Genomic DNA, 20,303 nt, shown 5'->3' with positions numbered 1-20,303 from the left:
TTTATCGCCCATCTGATGCTTTCCGCAACCAACCCTAACTGGCAAAGAAAAATAATCCTCAAACATTCCTTTGGTGCTTCCTTACCACCCTAACACACTTCCTATCCCCAGGACCATTAACCACAACTTTTCCATCCTACAGGATGATCCCTCCATTGGGGCCCTCTTTTCTGATCGCCCTATCATCTCATATCGCCGACCACCTAATCTGCGTAACCTCCTTGTTCACAGCTCCCTTGACCGCCCTCAACAACCATCCACACCAGGCACTTTCCCTTGCAACAGAGCTCGCTGTATCACCTGCAAGTACACATCCACCACCACACTCACTCAAGGCCCCTCAGGACAATTCCGGATCACCCAGACAGCATCTTGTACCTCCAGCAACCTTATTTACTGTATCTCTTGCAGTAAATGCCCAGCCATCTACGTTGGAGAAACAGGAAGGAGACTCGGAGACCACTTCAGAGAACACGTCAGGGCTGTGAAAATTAAAGATCTCTCCAAGCCCATTGTTTCTCATTTCACCTCTGACGGCCACGACCACTCTAATCTCTCCGTCTGTGTTCTCAAAGACGGTTTTCCGAACTCATACATCAGAAAGACCACCGAAACTAAAATTATTCTGCAGCTAGGATCACACATTCTCCCTTCCCTTAACGACAGACTACTGTTCTTTTAAATTTTCTCCATTCATTGGAAGTTTCATTTCACACCTCTCTGCACCCATTCTGACTTCACACATCTTGATTGGCCTCTCTTTCTGTCCCCTGCTCCCGCCTCTCACTCCTCCTCCCTCCCAACCTTTGTTCTCCCGCTACTTTACCTTTGCCTACTGCCCTGTCTCTCTCACACCTGAAGAAGGCTCCACGCCTGAAACGTTGTGTTCTCTTTCTTCTTTTTTTCAGCATGGAATAAACCTATTACTTGTTCCAAAGAAAAATAATGCACAATAACCTACAGGTCAAGCTCGCCCACACAAGATGAGAACGCCCCTTTGCGTGGGGTCTGGGTTCCCTCCTGTATGTAAAGTGCTACCGGACCCTTTGGGGTGAAAAGTACTCTATAAGTTCTGTTATTATTAGAAGGCAAACACAAGAAAGGGACAGACTGAAAGAGTGATGGTGCACAAAGGTCCCTCAGCGGGTCTGAGCCTGGCCAGTATCTGGTGGGGGGACCTCCTGGGGAAAAACTAAGGTAGTAGTTTTGCAGTCTGTGTGGGTACTAATGCCCATCTATAGCAATGGGGACACTATACTGTAAAAAGGCGCCGTTCATCAGATGAGACGTAAAACTGAGGTCCTGACCCTCTGTGGTCATTAAAAATCCCAGGGCATCTCTTGAAAAGAGTAGGGGTGTTACCCTGGTGGCCTGGCCAAATTTACCCCTGGCCTCCTGTTCTCCTCCCCACCGATACCTGGTGGGTGTACTGGTGCACTATGGCTGCCGTCGCATCATCCAGGTGGTGCTGCACATTGGTGGAGGTGGAGTGGAGACCCTGTAAAGCGCTTTGTGTGGGGTGTCCAGAAAAGCGCTATATAAGTGTGAGCAATTATTATTATTGGACACTCCCCCACACTGACCTGTGGGGAGCGACGGCCCAGCCTTATCCAGCAGCCCAGTCTTCCTCGGTTGCAGCAGCGAGCGCAGCTGCCTGGCTCTCCTGCGCAGCTGCCTGGCACTCCTGCGCAGCTGCTGCCGTCTGGCCGAGATGCTGTACCGCGTGGCCCGGCAGCGGGGGGGCCCGGCAGAGCCAGCGGCCTCCTGGGGCAGCTGGGCCTGCGGATCCAGGGCGGCCGCGGAGGGCGGCGCTGCCCCGGCCCCGCCGGCCCCTCCCCCCTGCCCGCCGCGGCGCTGGCGAGCCCGGGTGTCACGCTCCTGGCGGGAGGTGCTGCTGTAGGAGTGCAGGGCGTCGATGAAGGTGCAGGAGGAGGGCGTGAAGACTTCCTCCGCGCTGCCCAAGGACCACTCCCCCACAGCCTGCTGCGGGGTCCGGGGAGGTCTGTTCGTGTCCTGGCCTGCCTTCAGGGACTCTTTGCCTGGGGGAGAAATGTTCCTCAGACTCTTGGAGGCCGCCTTCAGCCTGGGCTTCTCGGAGGGTATCTTTTCCTCCTCTTCATCCTCCTCTTCGGCGGGGCCCGGGGCGGGGCTGAGCACCTTCTTGCGCACGTTGCCGGCCGCGCCCCTGGCCGGCGGGGTGAAGTCGAAGATGCTGGGCACGGCGGTGTCCTTGAGCTGCCGGTGCTGGTCGTCGTAGCGCTGCTGGAAGCAGTCCGGGCTGAAGTGCTTGCTGCACAGGAACGAGTACTTGTTGGGCACCCAGCCCTCCCGCCGCACGGCCGTCCTCCATCTGGCAAGCCGCCGGGCGTTGTTGATGGGGAACCTGAGAAGAGCCCACACACCCTCAACACCTGCCTTTCACGCCCAGCAGGAAAAAAAAAAAACATGGGCAAACGACGCACGGAACGGATCGACGGAAAGATCTGCTCCGTGAATCTCCTTCTCAAGGGGAAAAGAAAATGATCACATTGCAGTGATCGAATTCTTTCACGCCGATGCAGATGCATCATTATTCTCGTTAATCAGGGAACCGGTACGCTAATACTCAAAAACATGTTAAAGGAATTCTTGAATGCATACGCTTGGTCTGATAGAAACACCCTCATCACACGGCAATATAATATTATGCAGCACCCAGAAACAGGTGACAGAAAATAGTCTGAACCACCTCGGAATTACACAAGAGTTTCTTTACCCAGGCTAACTGGTGTTTCCATTTTACCATGACTAAAAATCATCATTTAAATTTTAATCTATGTTATTGAGTTAGACCATTTATCTAATCGATAAGCTGTTAGTGACGATAAATGAAAAATTGCTGCAGGAGAGAACTCGTGTAACGCGCATTGGCTGGTAAGAAATCCTCCAAGAGCACTAAAACGGGGAGAAAACAACTTTTTATATTTTTAACGCAATACCACCATCTACTGTCCGAAATGATTCTGTGCCAGCGTCTCGTTACAGATAAAAGCCAACAACGCAGGCGCTAATCTCGGTGCTACCACTTGCAGCGCGATCTCCTTTCGGGACTTGTTGCACTGCAAGCAGCCTCATAATTTAAGCTTCGTAATTGCGATGCAGAGAATCAGAGAGCAGGTACAAATACATTCGGAAGACTTCTTGGAAATCACGGGGACACCCCTTTCTGAATTTTGACACGCTGCGTTTTTAGACTATTGTCTTTTCGTGTACCGACGGCGTAAACCTGATACACTGACCTTACCTATGAAATGATATTTCGGTTTTATCCACCTTCCCTTGCCGATTCGTGCAGTTAACTGCGGCGCATGAAATCACCATTTTATGGTATTCACATGGAGTTTGCCTGAACAGTTCTAAATGAAAGCTAAATTAAACTACGTGGCCGTACACCAAAATGGCGGAGCTGTTTCCTGCCGATTGTCAGATCTTTCCTGAGCGTCGTGACGTACAACATAATGGCGTTCGCCCAGCAATAGATACTTAATCGTCATTATTATAAGCATCTCGGGCTAAGTACGGTTTTCCTTCATTTCTTGCATAATTTGGGAAATAAATTATAATTTAAAAATGTCACTAAACTGTTTTAGAATCCAAGTACATGATTATGCACATTTCTGCTTCTCTGGTTACTCTGCTTCTGTTACTATAAACTTATCTTGATTTCGCTTGTTTTGTATCTCCCAAATATGACAGCTACGAAATGTCTCAGTCTATGCACTTTGCAATACACCTGCAACACACAAAATATTTTTAAAAAGAAATTGCATTGAAACTATCATGCATTTTAGGACTGGACTTATATTAAGGCATTATTCTTTAATCAATTCACTGGAATATACCCAGGTGTCATTGTCACCCTGTATTTATACAGGGACATTTGCGGAATTAAATACACGTCGAAAGCAATATTAAAACACTTCCCACTAAAACGCGAACTTTAATAGTCTTGAGAACACGAGAAGTTCCTCGCAATGATGCAGAGACGAAACCTCGTTCACTTTCCCTCTCCTGTTCAGCCACCGCCTTCGCCCAAACTTGCTTCCTTCGTTGGTTATTGGAAGGCTGGAAGTTCCGACCACACTGCGGCCTGGCTCTGTGATTGGGCAAGAAGTGCGACTCCCAACCACAGCGAGGCTACGATTGGACAATCTTTTCTGTAACCCCGCCTTCTCGTCACCTGATCGTCGAATCGCCGTAAGGAGTTTGATGTCTTTTGGCCACATGATGTTTGTCTTCGCCCCCACCAAGTTAGGGTGAGTCGCTGACGGGATGGATGCAGGTAGGGCAGAGTAAAGAAAACAAGAATTACATTGCTCTTTTTTGTTTTTACCCGTTATCAAAATTAAAGACTGATTGAATGGTATAGGGGGTTTAAACCTGTACGGCTAACGGTTTTGTTTGGTAGCCGAGAGTTAATGTAAAGTTATTTGTGCATGATGATGATGATTTATTTAAATCTGAAATGATTTATGTTATTTTTATACTCTCTGGATGCGTGTTACGTGTAGTTTGAATCAGAAATATGTACCGTCTCTTGGTGTTTCTAAAAAGGGCAGTGACGCCATCTGCCCTTGGCTTACTCAGGTGTGTCCCTCAGTGTCTGTCCGCCACATCGTAACCTTTGCAGCCTGTAGACTGTGGGTTTATTCAACACAGCAGATGACAGCTGTAGCCCTAAATCCACATTTAGACCCAGCCAGCAGTATAAACTGATGATCATCGCTTTATTTCTTTTAATTCGAAATTATCTGTTACGGACTTTTGCGTTTCAGACCGTTTTATTATGCTGCTGTTCTTACACACTTGTTTCTGTTTGATGTAAAAGGTAAAAAAACCCCAGCAATATCTGTAAATATTATTTTTCAACAAAGCACATATAAGCAGTCTCTGAATAATCAGGCAAATATACACCTTTTTTCGTAATCATTTTATTTTTATATTATTTTACAATAATGTAACCACCGTGATGACAACAAAACTGTACTGTAATATTCAAAAATAAATTAGTTACTGTTTTGAAAGCTGCTCACCCCTTCGTGAATCTGTAAGTTCCTATATAAGTACAAGAGTATCATAGCAGAATTGTAGTATTTTGTACTTAAAAAAAAACTTCTTAGTGGCATTTCAGAATTTCAAGACTGAGTTAGGATGGTTTTCTGTACCACATTAGATGCCAAACCCATCATTGAGTTGTTTCTGAAACCTGTTCTGAATGCGTTTCTAGTTACTTCCAAGTCATGTGGAGCACATGATTTCTGAACAGTTCAGCAGCTTCTGCTATACCTGTTTTTTTAAATGAAACTGTGAATGAAAGGGTTGTTTGTGGATGTGAATGCATTTGCGTTGTGTGCAACAATAAAAAGTAGTTCTTCGGCAATCATTTTTAAATAAGGTTAAGATAGATAAGATTCTATTGATCCCGAAGGGAAATTGAGGCATTACAGCAGCTCAGCCCAAGAAAAGCAAGAAAGACATCAGAATAAGCTTCAATTAAAATAACTACAGCATTAGAGTAATTCAATAAGTATGTAGAGTACAAAATAAAATCATTAGCAAAGTTGTGTGTTTATTTAGAATTTTTAGAACATCATCATCCAGTCTGGAACAAACTAAAAACCATGTTTGGTGGTAAGATTTGTGATCTTTTAAAATAAACTGGAACAACGCTGTAAAAAAGTCATTAAGTAGCGTTACTACTGGCCTTCATGCCCCATAGTGACGAAGATCTAGTTGATCATCATGGTAACATTTGAGTAGCTGGAGTGTAGATTGCTGTGTCTTCTGGGGGGATTCTCTAGTAGAGTCGTGCACCTGCCTCATTTGCTTGCTTTCTGTCTGTCTGTCCATTGTGTTGCAGCTACCCTCACCTACGACACACTGCGCTTTGGAGAGTTTGAGGATTTTCCAGAGACTGAGGAGCCAGTGTGGATTCTGGGGAGGGAGTTCAGTGCCCTCACAGGTACAGACTGAGTTCGGATGTTTATTTTTTGTGAGAATGGAAAAGTACTGCTCAGAATTACAATTATTCCTAATCTCTGTATAAAGCTATTAATACTGTAGCCTCATTGATTACTGTAGTATGTTTTTTTAATTGTTTTATGTTTACTATGAACAGATCATACAGTAGTGATAAAATTAACATTCAGTTGTGTTTATGTTCAAATATTATTTGAAGCCCCATTGCTCCTTTTCAGGTTCTTCTATGTCTAATAAGTAATATTTTATTTTTTATTTTTAAAGCTTTGAAATATAACACTTTAACAATAGAGACTGGATAAATCGCTTCTAACTTAAGACACACATTTACCTTTTTATCCCTCAAGATATCATAAGCCACTGTGATTTTAAATAAATATGAAATAAAATTATTTCTAGAATGAATTAATGATGGTTATAGTGACCAAACAAATTTGATTAAGTCGATTCAGTACTGACTGAAATGGTTGATAAGGTAAATTCTCCTGTGATGCTGTGTCTTTCATTGTTCACATCGCTCATTTTAGAGAAAGATGAGATCCTGTCTGATATTGCTTCACGTCTTTGGTTCACCTACAGAAGGAATTTTCAACCTATTGGTGAGTGACTTGATATAGGAAGCATACTTCACAAGTAACAAATGGAAAATATGTCAATTAAAAAGTTACCACCACCACCACCACCACCACCACTCAAGTTTTGTGGTGATGTACGTAGCAAACAAATCTTGTACTGTAAATGCTGGTAATATCTGATCATTGTTAAAAGTCAGTAGCTGTCTATGATAATCTCTTTTGAAAGAAACATTCGTTTTTTTCCTTTTGTAAAATTATATGGAAAGAATATTTGGACTACGTATCCTACATTTTAGTTATCTGCAGTTCAAATGCTTTCTTTAGCTGAAACCTTTGTTGGGGGGGGGTCTGTCTATAATCTTATGCATGAGTGAAAGGTGAAATAATTTGCCCATTTATTTGTCCCCCTTACTGCAGGAGGAACAGGTCCCACCTCTGACACAGGCTGGGGCTGCATGCTGCGCTGTGGGCAGATGATTCTAGGACAGGCCCTGGTCTGCCGGCATCTAGGCCGAGGTATTTTATACTACTACTACTAATAATAATAATAGTTCCTTTTCTATTTATTAAGCACTTTTCCAAACCCAAGGATGCTATACATTGTGTGAATAAAGAAAAAGACAAAAAAAGTACAATAAAATGTAAAAGAAGAAAAAAGTAAAACAAGAGCATAAAGGTTTATTATAGATGTAGGGCAATCAAATGTAGACTTTGGTAAAAAGGAAGGTTTTGAGTTTGGATTTAAAGAGAGTTAAAGAAGTTGTCTCTCACAGAGTCTGAGGAAGGTAATTCCATAACATTTTTTATTGCAAAGAATTCTTATTTTCACATTATGTTATGTCATTAAACAGTGTTGTTACTGTCCAAAGCAGGAGGACAGTCATTAGAATAATAGAAACGTATATGTATGCTTACAAGTTTTCTTTATATTTTAAAGAAGAAAGACAAGAGTTGCCTTCAATTTTTTTAAAGTATTTGGCACTGTAGATATTGTTATACCTAAGTTAAGTATATTTGGACTTTGAAGCCACGTGTATCTAAATGTCAGAGTTTTATTAGGTTTCGTCACAGTGAATGTTTGTATTGAAAACCTCCACAGTCTGCAACAGTCATTACATCTCAAGATGTCTTAAAAACATCATCAGACAACAGAAAGATGGAATTCAGAATCGCCTCGCCTTTGTTCTGAGCAGGAAATATTTCTTGTGGGTCGTGCCTCAGACCTTTGATTTGCAGTTTGGTCTGCCTTCAGGGTGGCAGGAATGAGCAGTCGGTCTCCTCTGTTGGAGACACAGTCACAGTGCCTTCTTGTTTGTGCAGATTGGAGGTGGATAAGGGGCCAGAAGCAGAAGGAGGAATACTTCAGCATTCTCAATGCCTTCATTGACAAAAAAGACAGTTACTATTCTATACACCAGATTGGTGAGATGCCTTTTGGTCTTTGTTAAACTGAAAAATGACCTGTCCTGTGTTTTAGAATATAGTCTTTTCATCTTATTTCTCAACAGTGCATTTTATGTTACCGGCTTTTCATTTTGTGTTTCATTGTCTACCACACTAATTTATGTATTAAGTATTTATCTTAAGTTATTGTTCAGTGTTGTCCTGCTGAAAAATAGCTTTTAAGTAGTATCTTTGAGCATCCCCTGGAATTGTTCCAACATGCTGCATTTTATTTAGCTTTGCTTGTAAGTCTGCACTCATCATTGAAATAACTGTGTTAGGTCACTTGGTACCATCTGCCCTGACTACAGTGGAATCTGTAGCCAAGATGGGTTTCTAATGTAAAAGATAACTTGCTAGATGGCCGTGTTCTCTGTAACATCCCTGTCCTTTCTCCACTATGCAGCCCAGATGGGAGTTGGAGAGGGAAAGTCTATCGGCCAGTGGTATGGACCAAACACAGTGGCGCAAGTTCTCAAGTTCGTGCCGTTTTCATTGGAACTTACTTACTTTGGTGTACTGGCGTAAATGGCACAGTGATGATGAAGCATGCCTTTGAATTTCTGTTAATAATTGAGAAAGGTTTAAAGAATTAACATTACAGTGCTTATTGTAACAGTACCATAAGTACCATACCCCGTACATCGGTATTTCTAGCATTTTTTGTGTCTCACTGTACTGTCCTAACTTCTCTGTTTCTCTTTCCCTTCCAGAAAACTGTCTGCATTTGATTCGTGGAGCCAACTTGCAATGCATGTTGCCATGGACAACACTGTGGTCATTGAGGACATAAGTGAGTGGAGGAATCTGTTAATATTCTGTATTAGACCTGGGTTTTCAACTTCAGAAGGAAACTGAGAGCCCCCCCCACCCAAAAAAAAAAACAGAAAAAAAAATGGTCAATACTATTTTAAAACATACTGACACAGCTGGTTACACATGACCCACACATAATAAAATATATGGAAAATGTGAAAAATGGAAAATCAGGGTCAGTATCAGTTGGAAATGTGGTCCGTTGTCTGTGAGTGACGGATTTGAACCCTGCCGACAGCAGTCAGGGACAGTGCCAGACTGTCCGGCTGGTATAAACGGCTCCTCTCGGACCGCGGTCAGGGAGGAGCTCCTCGGTTTCACCAGGCAGCTTGTCCGGGAGAGATAAACAAGCAGTAATGGCGGCCCCGCGCCGGTCTCCTGTTTCAGAGCGGCTCTGCATGCCCTGGCTGGACTTCGCGGGAGCCGCTGCCGCCCCCGGGCTGGAGGGGGACCGGGAGCTGAACGGCTGCGCGGAGGGGGCTTGCGCGCTGGCCGGGGCGGATGGGGAGGCCGCCCTCTGGAGGCCGCTGGTGCTGCTGATCCCGCTGCGGCTAGGCCTGAGCGACATCAACGAGGCCTACATCGAGACGCTGAAGGTACCGGCCCTGCAGCGCTGAGCCGGAGGCCCACTGCTGGGCCTGCTAGGAAGGGCCAACGGGATGATGGGGGAATGTCAATGGGGGTGAACCTACACTGTGAACAACGGGACTTCAGTCATTGTGTTACACAGAGAAACTGCAGATTTGGCTGAACTGTCTAGACATGACAGCACTGATGGAATAAGTGAAGGGTAGTAACAGAAGGAGGAACGATAACTCTAGAAAGTAGGGAGAGGTAGGGGGGCGCCTGAGAATGGTACAAAAAGCAGAGGTCTCCGATACATTGAGATCTCCATGTGATACAGGTTTCTCTAACACATAGAAAAAACAATGATACTTAAATTTCTGACGTGACTGGTATACGAATGAAGAGAGAGGGTGGGGACTTGTGGTTTCTCAGCAGGCAAAAGGCAAGGCGTTTGTGTGTTGCCTTACATGGGGTTGGCCTGTGAGAATGAAACAGTTGTTGGTTATTGTCACAGGTTTATGGACTACACATAAAGAGCTCTGTTGTCTGTGCCGACTGGTGACTCCTTCCCTGTTTCCACAGAATTGCTTCATGCTGCCTCAGTCCCTGGGAGTCATTGGCGGAAAGCCCAATAGCGCACACTACTTCATTGGCTATGTAGGTTAGTCCGAGTAACCCGTGTCTCGTCTGCTTGGATAAATTTAATTCGTATTCCAGTGGAAAAACCTGCTTGTACACACACAGTGTCTCTCCGTTACTTTTAGGCACTCATAGCATGACAGTGTTTTTTTTTTCTATGCAGTTAAAGAATTGAACACATCCATTTTTCGCAACTACCAATCTTGGTGCATGCATGGTGGATTGTAGTTTGGTCGATACAAGAAGCCCTCGGGAAACAAGCACACGCTCTGAAGTATTGGTTTGTAATTTGGGATTGGTAGATGGATCAAAAAATTGATTTTCCCTATATAAAACGCTTCATGGGGACGTTCAAGAACTGTACTACATAGCAATGTTTAGGATTGCCCTTGATTAGCAGCAGTTCTTCGATGTGTAGTTTTCTAAAGGAGTTGCATCTGTAGTTCTCCTGGTATTGTCACTGCTACCCAGCTGTATCCCCCCAACCCCCCCAGGAGATGAGATGATCTACCTGGACCCTCACACCACCCAGCCTGCAGTGGAGCCCAGCGACGATGGGCAGGTCCCTGACGACACCTACCACTGCCAGCACCCGCCCTGTCGCATGCACATCCGCGAACTGGACCCCTCCATTGCTGTGGTAGGTGCACCCAGAGGTGGGCAATCCTTCAGAATTGCATCTCCGCAGAGCACACAGTGACAAGGCAGGACTCCAAAACTGACTTACATGGTGACATGTGAAAGATTCACACTATTATTTTTCCTTTCCTAAAGAGCATTAGGTTTTCAGGACTAATTTGCTGCCCTTGGAAATTTCCTCTCAAGCACCTTTAAGGACTGACTTAAATAGCTATTTTCCCATTGAAGACGCATTGTGTTTCCATACCTTCTAAGCATTAGGCTTTGGAATCCCTTGCAATGCTACTACTACCAAATTGTACCCTTGCTTGTGCTTAGAATATCCGGCATGAAACTATTTCACTGAGCTGGATAAAACATTTAAATACTAAAAATCTAACTTGATCTTTGCAAAGCACAGACAAGAACAGCAAAATGTTTGTTAAAAATAGTACTGTATAATCTGTAATGAATAAGTATCAGGATAATATAATGGTGGACATAAAAATGTGTTCTGCTATCTAAATAAGCACCCAAATGTGATTTCCCTAAAGCAGTCTGGAGGGCTTAGAGTCTGGAGTGCAGAGCTGCTCATTTGAAACCCCAGCCAGGGTTAGGGTTAGGATTCCCACACTAGTTAGATATTGTTTATGCTCAGTGCTGTATTTTTGGACCCAAGTGAACTTTAGGATAAGTGATAATTTGTTATCAGTTTGTTTTTTCAGATAGTTTTGGCAGCATATATTATTTATTGCAGCGTTAAGTAATTGCATCCCAAAACCGAGTCAGATCAAAAGTTGTAAAGAGCCTGTTCTATTGGGTAATCTCTCTTAATTTTGTCATTTAAAGGGCAACTGGAAGTATAACTGCATTCAACACTATGTAACTCACACCCTATCCTGGCCTAAAATGCCTGCTCATTTAAATACCATTTTAACAGCATTTTTAGGTGATTGATGATTGGCTAAATAAAATATACAATTGAAAAAGATACATTTCTAACAACTTAGAGGTAAAAAATTGAAAAATGTTGTTAAAATGTAGTATGGGAAAACCAGAGGACAGTAAAGGATGCATTTCATTTGGTTTGTACTAGGGCTTCTTCTGTCACACAGAGGACGACTTTGATGACTGGTGTATGCGGATTCGAAAGGTGAGTGAAAATGAAACCATGCATAGAATAGTTGTGGGACCTGGGACGCCTCTCAAAGACACAGTAAACTTCATACGATTCTTATTGTTAGTGTTAGATTGTTAGAGTGACTTGGCAATATTTTGTCCTAGCTAATAGTAATTCAGGAATCACTGAAGACTGTTCCACTGTACTGAGTACTGTCAGTGTTGCATCCTGATGACTTGCCTGCTGGCAAGCGTTTGACCTTTTAAGCTGTCTCCTGCATTTAATTCATTTTGCATTTAGGATTTAAAAGCAGTTGTGACTGAATGATATATCATCCAAAAGTCTTAACTGGTCATTATCCATTCTGCGCAGATCGCAGTTCATTACTGGGCACCTTCACAGGTTTACCTCAAGTCTTTCATGCTGTGCTGTAGAGTCCCCTGTCAGTGCAAAACACTGGTCTGCTTTGTCCTTCAGCTGTCTGGTAGCAGGGAAGCGCTGCCAATGTTTGAGCTGGTGGACAGTCAGCCATCTCATTTCACCTCCTCCGATGTCCTTAACCTTACTCCAGGTTAGTGCCACCACGTACAGCACTCAAATACACATGGTCATGTTGCAGAAGTAATTCTAGCTGAACTCCCTTAACTTCTGCTGAGCTCCCTTTGAAATCAGACACTGCTGCTTTTACAGATTGGCCATTGTCAGTACAATGGCTATTAGTTGCACTTAGAAACATTGTCAAGCAAGTTTTCCTTAGCAGTCTGTGAAAATACATTGTTAACCTTTATCACTAACACGAAGAGGCCTTTAATTTTAAGTAACAAATATACTAGAATCACAGTAGACATCTCTGTTATAGCTATGAAACACAATAGTACAATTTAATTTGCACAGGTAGTCACAATAAATCCGTTTATTTCAGTAACTTTAGATCTGAAGTAAAATAAGCTTAAAGACCCCCTACAGGACTCCTAGGCTCTGTGAGACAGTAACTTGGAGGTGACGCTGTAGAGGAACAGAGGAATTGGGAGGATCTTGTTTTTGTTTTTTTTCGTTTCAGATTTCTCAGATTCAGACAGGCTAGAGCGTTTTTTCGACTCGGAGGACGAGGAGTTTGAGATCCTGTCTCTGTGAGGAGGCTGCAACTCCACCCCCGGCGCACAGTGAAGACTACCCTGCACGCCGCAGGGGGTGGGTGGTGGAGGAGAAGGACTGTGGCCCTTCAGGCCAGCCTGTCATCCATGCCAGAGTCATCCCGCCTGCCCTGGGCACGGCCTGCGACAAACGCATCCACTGTCAAGACTGTTTTTGTTGGTGAAGGAAGGCGGGGGGAACTAACTGTTCTTTTTTGTTTCAGCTCTATTGTTTTCAAGTTGACAGATTGCACATTTGTTATTTTGTTTTGTATAAAAAAAAAAGTTGCGCTGTACTTTTCTGGTGTGAATCCAGCACATTGTTATCCAAGTTAAATGTCCTGTTGTATCTGCATAGGTCCTGTGGACACGATGTGCTAGCGGAGAACACATGGCTGTAGGGCTCCAGGCAGCAGTAGGCTTGTTCTGTACTGTCACTGTGTATGGCAAGTTGGCAACCAGAACTTCCCCATGGAGAGGAAGAATGGCCCATGTGTTAAGTATCCAATGTCAGCTTTCACTTGCCTAAAGTTAAATTTAGAGAAGTATGTTTCCGGGCTTTTTTTTGTATAAATTCGTCCAGTCTATCACTGTGCTGTCAATGCATAAAGTAGTAAGCGACCAGGGAATGTCAGTGTCTTCGATTATTCCTGGTGTTACCCACAATGCTTGTGTGACAGCGGGTGGCAGAGTATGGCAGTATCTGATCTTGTACTCAACAGGCAATTCTGCATTACCCCATTCAAAGATGATTACCTACTGTATAGATGTAGGGTGATCTCTGTATCTGAATTAACGTGTATAAAGTGTATAAAACAATTTACTGGTCAATGAATATAAGTCTGCCATAGAAGAAAAAAGGCATAAGCAGGCTTATTGAGTGGGAAAACGTTATAAAGACTAACTGCTCCTCAGGCCTGAAAAAAAGTCTAAAGTAACTACATCACTTCTTCCTCATAAAGTATAAATCATACCGTTCATACCTAAGACTTAGAACTCATATTTAATTTTTAATTAACTGCTTATTTATGATGACATTAAAGTATGGGCCAATTAAGTGTGCTTGAAAAGTTCTAAAGGTTGTTTTCCAATTCACATACTAATTGCTAGGATCATTTTATTACCATTACTTTCAGCTTCACAGCAGTTAGCTGCTCTCTTTTTCCCAGATGTCCCCCCCCCCCCCACTTGATTCAAGGACAAGTTCCATTATGTACATAAACGTCAGATGCCTGCAACGTTTGGCCATATTGCAGTTTGTATTGCTGTGTTACATTAGAAGGATGTAAATCCATCATAGCTGGAGCTCCTTTCAATATTTTATCGACTTCTGTGACAAAAACACACTGTGAGGAGAAGAGTTTGGGGATCAGAAGACACTAGGGCTCTGTTTTTATCTGCATACCGTCGTTTCCGTCTGGCTCTCTTATGATCACCACCTACATTATCAGTTGATATGAACAAGTTTTATGTGTGGACCTACAAGTATTTTTTTCAGACTTGTGTATTAAAAGCTGTCGTTATGGCAAGACCAAGACAAGTGTTCTACCAATTTTAAGATTTGTTCTTCTGAAAGAGAAGATATATAGAAATCAAACACTATGAGTGCTGTCGGATCCCTTGTTCTAAATATTGGGAATAATCTTTGAAAAGATAAAACGTTTTTTATTAAAGTTGTTTACAGAGTACTGTTGACAAGACATGTGCGAGATAGTTATTTTACTTCTCCCCAGTCCTGGTCAGTTTTGGTTGTTACTGCTCCCCTACAATGGAAAAACGTCTCACATATACATGCATTAACTTCTGGTGACTTAGCAGATCAGAGATATGGATCGTATGCATACGTTTTGTAAATTTATTTTCAACAAACAGGTCCCAGAATTGTATGAAGCTCATTAAAAAAGGAAAGGTGTTCAAGTCAGCACTCAATCCTTTCTAGCAGCAACTGGTTAACTCAGCTCCATCTTGCAATCTGTTTAGACTTCAAGCACCTTTTACATAGTACATTCTGCAGTAATATTTGGACAAGATTATCACTAACACCAATGGAGTTTGACCTAATGGAATATACAAGCATAGAAAAATGTGCTTGCAAAGCATCTTTTAAGTTGATGAAAAACATCACAGAATTCCTTCCATAACACAAAAACAACACTGATATTGATTAACAAAGCAGGGGGTGTCTTCTCAAAACTCTTCAATATTTGTTTTTTGCAAACTCCCTACAGTTACACTTGCGCTACCAAGCATGCACAGCTAACACCCTGTGTGTCTGAGACCCAGTACGTCCTATACATCTACTTCCAGTATGTGAATAACTGAGGATAGGTGTTAAACAGATCCAGTTAGTCAATTAGATCAACTAGATAATTAATGAGTTGGGGTGGAATAAGAACCTATAGTGTCGGTGGTCTCCCAGCAATGGAGCTGCACATCCCAGAATGCTAGTGTGATGCACTGTTCTGGGATTGAGACTCACTTCCAGAGCTCTGTGATTGGCTGGTTGGTGGCAGCTTTGATGGCAGCCTCACTGTGAGTCTTGATCTCTGTATGCAGATCCTCTATGCTCTGGGCTGCATTAATCACCTGAAAGAGGAAGAACGGAGAGCCTTGAGAAAAAAAATCAAGGCTTGTCAAAAAGCCATTCACTGAAATTCATGTGCAGGCCATTGGGCACACATCTACGGCTGAATCTACAGAACTCTGGCAAAGCTTTATTTTGTTAGAATTTGTGCAACAGTTAAATCAATCCCTCGATTCCACTAACGTTACTATTGGGCTAAGCAGAAGTTGTGGATTTTCCCCAGCAGTGCCCTCTTGCTTCTTACTTCCTGCTTGTCTGGATATTGACACAGAGGGAACTGAAATATACTACACACATTGGTTTTCCTATTGTACTCAATCCCCTGTTTTTAGAAAGATGTTCAAGGTGGACTAAACCCCAGTGAATATGAAGGTAACGTGTTCATCTGAGATGGCCTCACTGTTAAAAACATTTGGTCATGTGTTTAATCCCCTCTGAACAATTTGATTTTAATGTGAACCGTTTCCGCTCACTGTCTCTGCAGCGTGGCGCTGTGGTTAGGGTTCTGAACTTGCAAACCCCAGGTGAGACACAGCGGTTGTACCCCTGAGCAAGGTACATCACCTGAATTGTCCCAGTAAAACAAGCAGCCAGACAAACAGGGGCAGATGTTAGTCACTTTGGATAAACTTATATCACATCCTGTGCTGTTTGCATACACTGGATATGAGAATAAGGAGAGTGCTCTGCTTTGCTAATTGTCTCTAAATACTGCAGGGGGTTGGGATCACCTTCCAGTTCAGGGAGGGGTCCTTCATAAGCTGCTGGAATCGCTGCTGCACGTTCCTCTGGAAGTCACTGCTCTCGTAACGCTCGGCGCCATACTCCCCCCGGCACGCGGCCTCTTCGGGACTCAGCTGGAGGAACAGCACCAGGTCTGGTTTGGGCAGCCCCACGTCGGGCTTCTTACACCAGTCCAGACAGAAGCCCTGCAACACCACAGACACACTCAATCCAGCTCGCCACAGAGGGAGCCAACGTCATCTTTCGATGGCAAAATCATGACCCAGCTCTCCCTGGAGGACTGGAACTCCGTTAACGCTGGCCAGGCGATTTACACTGGACTGCTTCTTCTTTGGATGCTCTCTGCTTGATCTCGCTAGGCCAGGCGTGCTACATGCTAGGGCTCAGTAAGCCACCGACATCACCCATAACCCCCTCCAGATCCTCACGGCCCCCGTCACGTCCCCAACGAGAGCTACATTCACAAAGTCAGGAAAACACACCAGGAACATACACCCGTACTTCTTTTTACAATGTAGATAGTTCCCAAAAACCCTTTCGTTCGGTGAACATTAGTAAACAGAAAAAACGATTTCCATTATTTCTTATGGGGAAAAATTACGAACCATTCCGGACCCCAGAAATGTCACCCCTACTTTTACATTTTTCACCAAAAAATGACAAACAATAACAACTAGCATTCATACTGTTTGTTTTTAGTAATAAAAAACACTTCTAGCCCAGCTAGACATCATTCATGAGACCTAAGTACAGTACTATATAGTAACCACTTCATTTGCTTTTTGTGTGATTATGCACACACTCACAATTTTCATTGTCTTTACAATGTTAAGGTCCATGATGTAGCCTAAACCTGCACACAACAGCGAACACCACACGGAGCAAGCCGCGGTGAACTGTATCATACATGCCCCTCGCAGGCTAGGCGCTCTCTCTCAGCCACACTAATTAACGGAAGGTGACGCGAACACTCAATAGGAAACCAGTCGTATAACACCCTTCTCTTCACCTCTCTGCTTCTGGCGGAGGTTTCAAACTTTTCCTTCGTAACCGCTTCTTCGTTGTTTCGAAGATGGCTTTCTTTATTCGAACTGTCGGTAAGAATTCACGTGCTCTGTAGTATCGCATTTTCGTCAAACAGAGAAACGGGTTTACAACCTACTGAAACGTCGGCCTTCTAAGTTCCTAACCCACACTACAGAGCACCGGAGCCTGAGTACTCACCGGCTTGGCGCTGGTGAACGCCACTCCAGAGAAAGCGTATCTGTCCACCACCAGACTTACGCCCTGCTCCAGCTTCTGCCTCATCGCAGGTCTGCGGAGCCAGATCACACGAACATACAAGCCACTATTTAGCATTCACAGCAGTGGTACTGAAATCATCTCCTCGCAGGCAGCTTGCTTACTGGGCTTGTCTACCTGTTCTTAAAATGCGAGGAGCGTCCCCTGAAAGCATCCAGACATGAGTTTAGATTGCTGTCAACCGCATGGGAGAACCGAGAGCTGATCACTTTCTAACATCTGCATCAAGGAGACCGAAAGCGGTTTTTGCCCCAGGCTACAGGGCGGCAGAAAGGCATCTTACACAAGCTCCCAGCGATTGGCAGAGAAGAGCAGGTGCACAGTGTGGTCCTCCAGGTCACTCTTCTTCTCCAGATAGGCGCTGATTAACTGGCCTATCTTTGTCGTCCTGTCTGGAGAAACAACAGGAACACACCCTCAGCGGAGCCCAGGAGACACATTAGGAAAGGATATCAAGCAAATGAAATCAAAAACCCCGAGATGGCAAATCACAGCCATATCACTCTGCAGCTCACAGCTGGCAACCCACTGAAGCTAAGCAGGTGTGAGCCTGGTCAGTACCTGGATGAGAGACCTCCTGGGAAAAACAGGTTGCTGCTGGAAGAGGTGTTCGTGGGGCCAACAGGGGGTCCATGTGGGTCCTGATGCCCCAGTATAGTGACGGGGACAATATAATATAAAACAGGCTCCGTCCCTCGATTGAGACATAAAACCCAGGTCCTGACTCTCTGTGGTCATTAAAAATCCCAGGGTGTTTCTCAAAAAGAGTAGGGGTGTAACCCAGATGTGCTGGCCAAATTTCCCATTGGCCTTTACCAATCATGGCCTCCTAATAATCCCCATCTTGAATTGGCTTCATTACTCTGCTCTCCTCCCCACTGATAGCTGATGTGGGGTGAGCGTTCTGATGCACTATGGCTGCCGTCGCCTCATCCAGGTGGGGCTGCACATTAGTGGTGGAGGGGAGTCCCCATTACCTGTAAAGCACTTCGAGTGGAGTTTCCAGAATAGCGCTATATAAGTGTAACCAATTATTAATGATTATTACTCTTTCAGAAGCTGTCACAGGATTGCAACCAGTTTAGAGTCTAGATCCAGCACTCTTAGGAGTCTAAAGCTGTCTTCTGTGTTGGAATGCATCTCACCAAGCACAGCCTGAAAAACTATGCAAAACACACATAATCTTTTATAACATTCTAGGCTGAACTAACAAAGCCTATGATTCCAGTTCAAGGTAATCACTTACAAGTTTAAAATTACATTGTCCTTGACCATAAACTGGAATCCATTACCATCTTATTGTATTCCCTTTCAATGTATTTTCTAATCCATTTGTTCTCTGTCATTTCCTCCCAAGGTACAGTATATGAGAAATTCACGATGACGTGCAAAGCACAAACTGAAAACAGCAAGAATAAAAAACTACAACTTGCATGCCGAAAGTGTAGCAGCAAAAAAGCACTACACAGTGGTGATATGTAAACTTAAAAGTGCATACAATTGAACTGCTTGGCGGGGGCAGAGACCTAACATAGATCTGATGATGGAATAACACTCATCTCGGTGACCATGCACAACATATTTCAGTGTTATTACACCGTCCACAGGACATGTGTTTAATAATTAAATTAATGACAAGTCGCTTTTTGGGTTAGCGACCTCAAAACACATTTGCAACATCACAAAGCATCGCGTTGCTTCAGCTGAAACGTGTTTTTGCTAAAGTACACTGCGCCTCCGTTCATGTTCCCTCTGCACACCAGCACAGTTACGTGAGTGACGTGTGCAGCACCCTGTTATTCACTTCCGGGTTGGAAGACCGTAACAACGCGTGCATATCATTCATACTCGGGGCTCTTCGCGATATTTTTAAGTATTGTATTCCTTATAGTACTGGTAAATTATTCTTTATTATTGCTATTTCAGATCCATCAGTTGCAATATTCCTTATTTTACAAATATCAGTTATTAAGTAACTTATTTACTTAAGACCTTTCAAAGAGATCTCCATTCCCGACGGATTATAAAGTTAAATAAGAAGCACATAACTGTATATTTGTACACATTAGAATGCAAATGTAAAGAAATGTATAAACGCGTGAACCGAAACGTTTATGTTTTGCAACGGTGCAAGCTTTGCAGTCGCTTTGACAGCGATGAAGTTTAGAGGCTTTACGAATGGGAAAGATACAGGAAAGAAAATTTACCGGGGAATCTCATAATTTCAGCCCGATGGCCACTCTCCTGTAGCGCCTGAACCAGCTTCTTGCATTGTGTAGTCTTCCCAGCGCGATCAACCCCTTCTAACACAATCAAGGCTCCCCTCCTACACGACATCTCCAGAATAGAGAAAATTCAAATCCTAAAAAATCGTCTGTAATCCGAATATGCTCCGTTCCCTCAAGTGTTACTTCTCTGCATAATACTTGAGGTCTGCCTATGCATGACCTTTACTAGCCTTAAAAAAAAATACGCGCCTTTTTTGACCAAACCTTCCACAATCTCCAACTACTGTTAACGTCGTCAAAGAGGAGGCCATCTTTGAATAATTAAAACGTACCGTACAACAAGGAACTAAGACAGAAAACGCATTTTAATTTGCAAACTACAAACCTTGAGAAAGATTTTGTATAAAGATGACAGTTTATATGTTTATACAAATGATGATGAAATACAAATGTAAATTATTTGATTCTCACCATGTATGAAAGCTTATCAACATAGGTTATTCCGTTTATTGAAGT

At 43.4% G+C, this 20,303-nt stretch overlaps 3 protein-coding genes across 4 annotated transcripts; 1 reads left to right on the top strand and 2 right to left on the bottom strand.

Annotated features, from left to right (window-relative positions):
- Nucleotides 1–523: 523 nt before the first annotated feature.
- On the bottom strand, nucleotides 524–4,069 carry LOC148676902 (peroxynitrite isomerase THAP4-like). Its single transcript, XM_088615484.1, has 2 exons — nucleotides 3,284–4,069; nucleotides 524–2,383 (listed from the first exon to the last, which is right to left on the bottom strand). Exons 1-2 carry the CDS (start codon nucleotides 3,358–3,360, stop codon nucleotides 1,438–1,440), a joined length of 1,023 nt encoding a protein of 340 aa, XP_088471610.1. The 5' UTR covers nucleotides 3,361–4,069; the 3' UTR covers nucleotides 524–1,437.
- Nucleotides 4,070–4,097: 28 nt separating this feature from the next.
- Nucleotides 4,098–13,558, top strand: atg4b (autophagy related 4B, cysteine peptidase). 2 transcript variants are annotated; one of them, XM_088615477.1, is made up of 13 exons: nucleotides 4,098–4,295; nucleotides 5,900–6,001; nucleotides 6,546–6,617; nucleotides 7,011–7,109; nucleotides 7,914–8,015; nucleotides 8,443–8,515; nucleotides 8,750–8,829; nucleotides 9,240–9,448; nucleotides 10,002–10,080; nucleotides 10,553–10,698; nucleotides 11,773–11,829; nucleotides 12,274–12,367; nucleotides 12,857–13,558. In XM_088615477.1, the coding sequence occupies exons 4-13, from the start codon at nucleotides 7,049–7,051 to the stop codon at nucleotides 12,928–12,930; spliced, it is 975 nt and encodes a 324-aa protein (XP_088471603.1). In that variant the 5' UTR covers nucleotides 4,098–4,295; nucleotides 5,900–6,001; nucleotides 6,546–6,617; nucleotides 7,011–7,048; the 3' UTR covers nucleotides 12,931–13,558. The 2 variants fall into 2 exon arrangements, with proteins under 2 accessions (XP_088471603.1, XP_088471594.1); XM_088615468.1 differs by having other exon boundaries at nucleotides 4,098–4,321.
- A 1,212-nt stretch (nucleotides 13,559–14,770) lies between these two features.
- Nucleotides 14,771–20,098, bottom strand: dtymk (deoxythymidylate kinase (thymidylate kinase)). The gene is made up of 5 exons (XM_088615498.1): nucleotides 19,767–20,098; nucleotides 17,843–17,951; nucleotides 17,482–17,572; nucleotides 16,245–16,442; nucleotides 14,771–15,515 (listed from the first exon to the last, which is right to left on the bottom strand). Exons 1-5 carry the CDS (start codon nucleotides 19,894–19,896, stop codon nucleotides 15,405–15,407), a joined length of 639 nt encoding a protein of 212 aa, XP_088471624.1. The 5' UTR covers nucleotides 19,897–20,098; the 3' UTR covers nucleotides 14,771–15,404.
- Between the last annotated feature and the right edge of the window lie 205 nt (nucleotides 20,099–20,303).

This window comes from Lepisosteus platostomus, chromosome 2 (assembly GCF_059453375.1).
Source record: "Lepisosteus platostomus isolate fLepPlt1 chromosome 2, fLepPlt1.hap1, whole genome shotgun sequence".
Lineage (NCBI taxonomy): Eukaryota > Metazoa > Chordata > Actinopteri > Semionotiformes > Lepisosteidae > Lepisosteus > Lepisosteus platostomus.
This window is presented reverse-complemented; position numbering and strand designations above follow the sequence as displayed.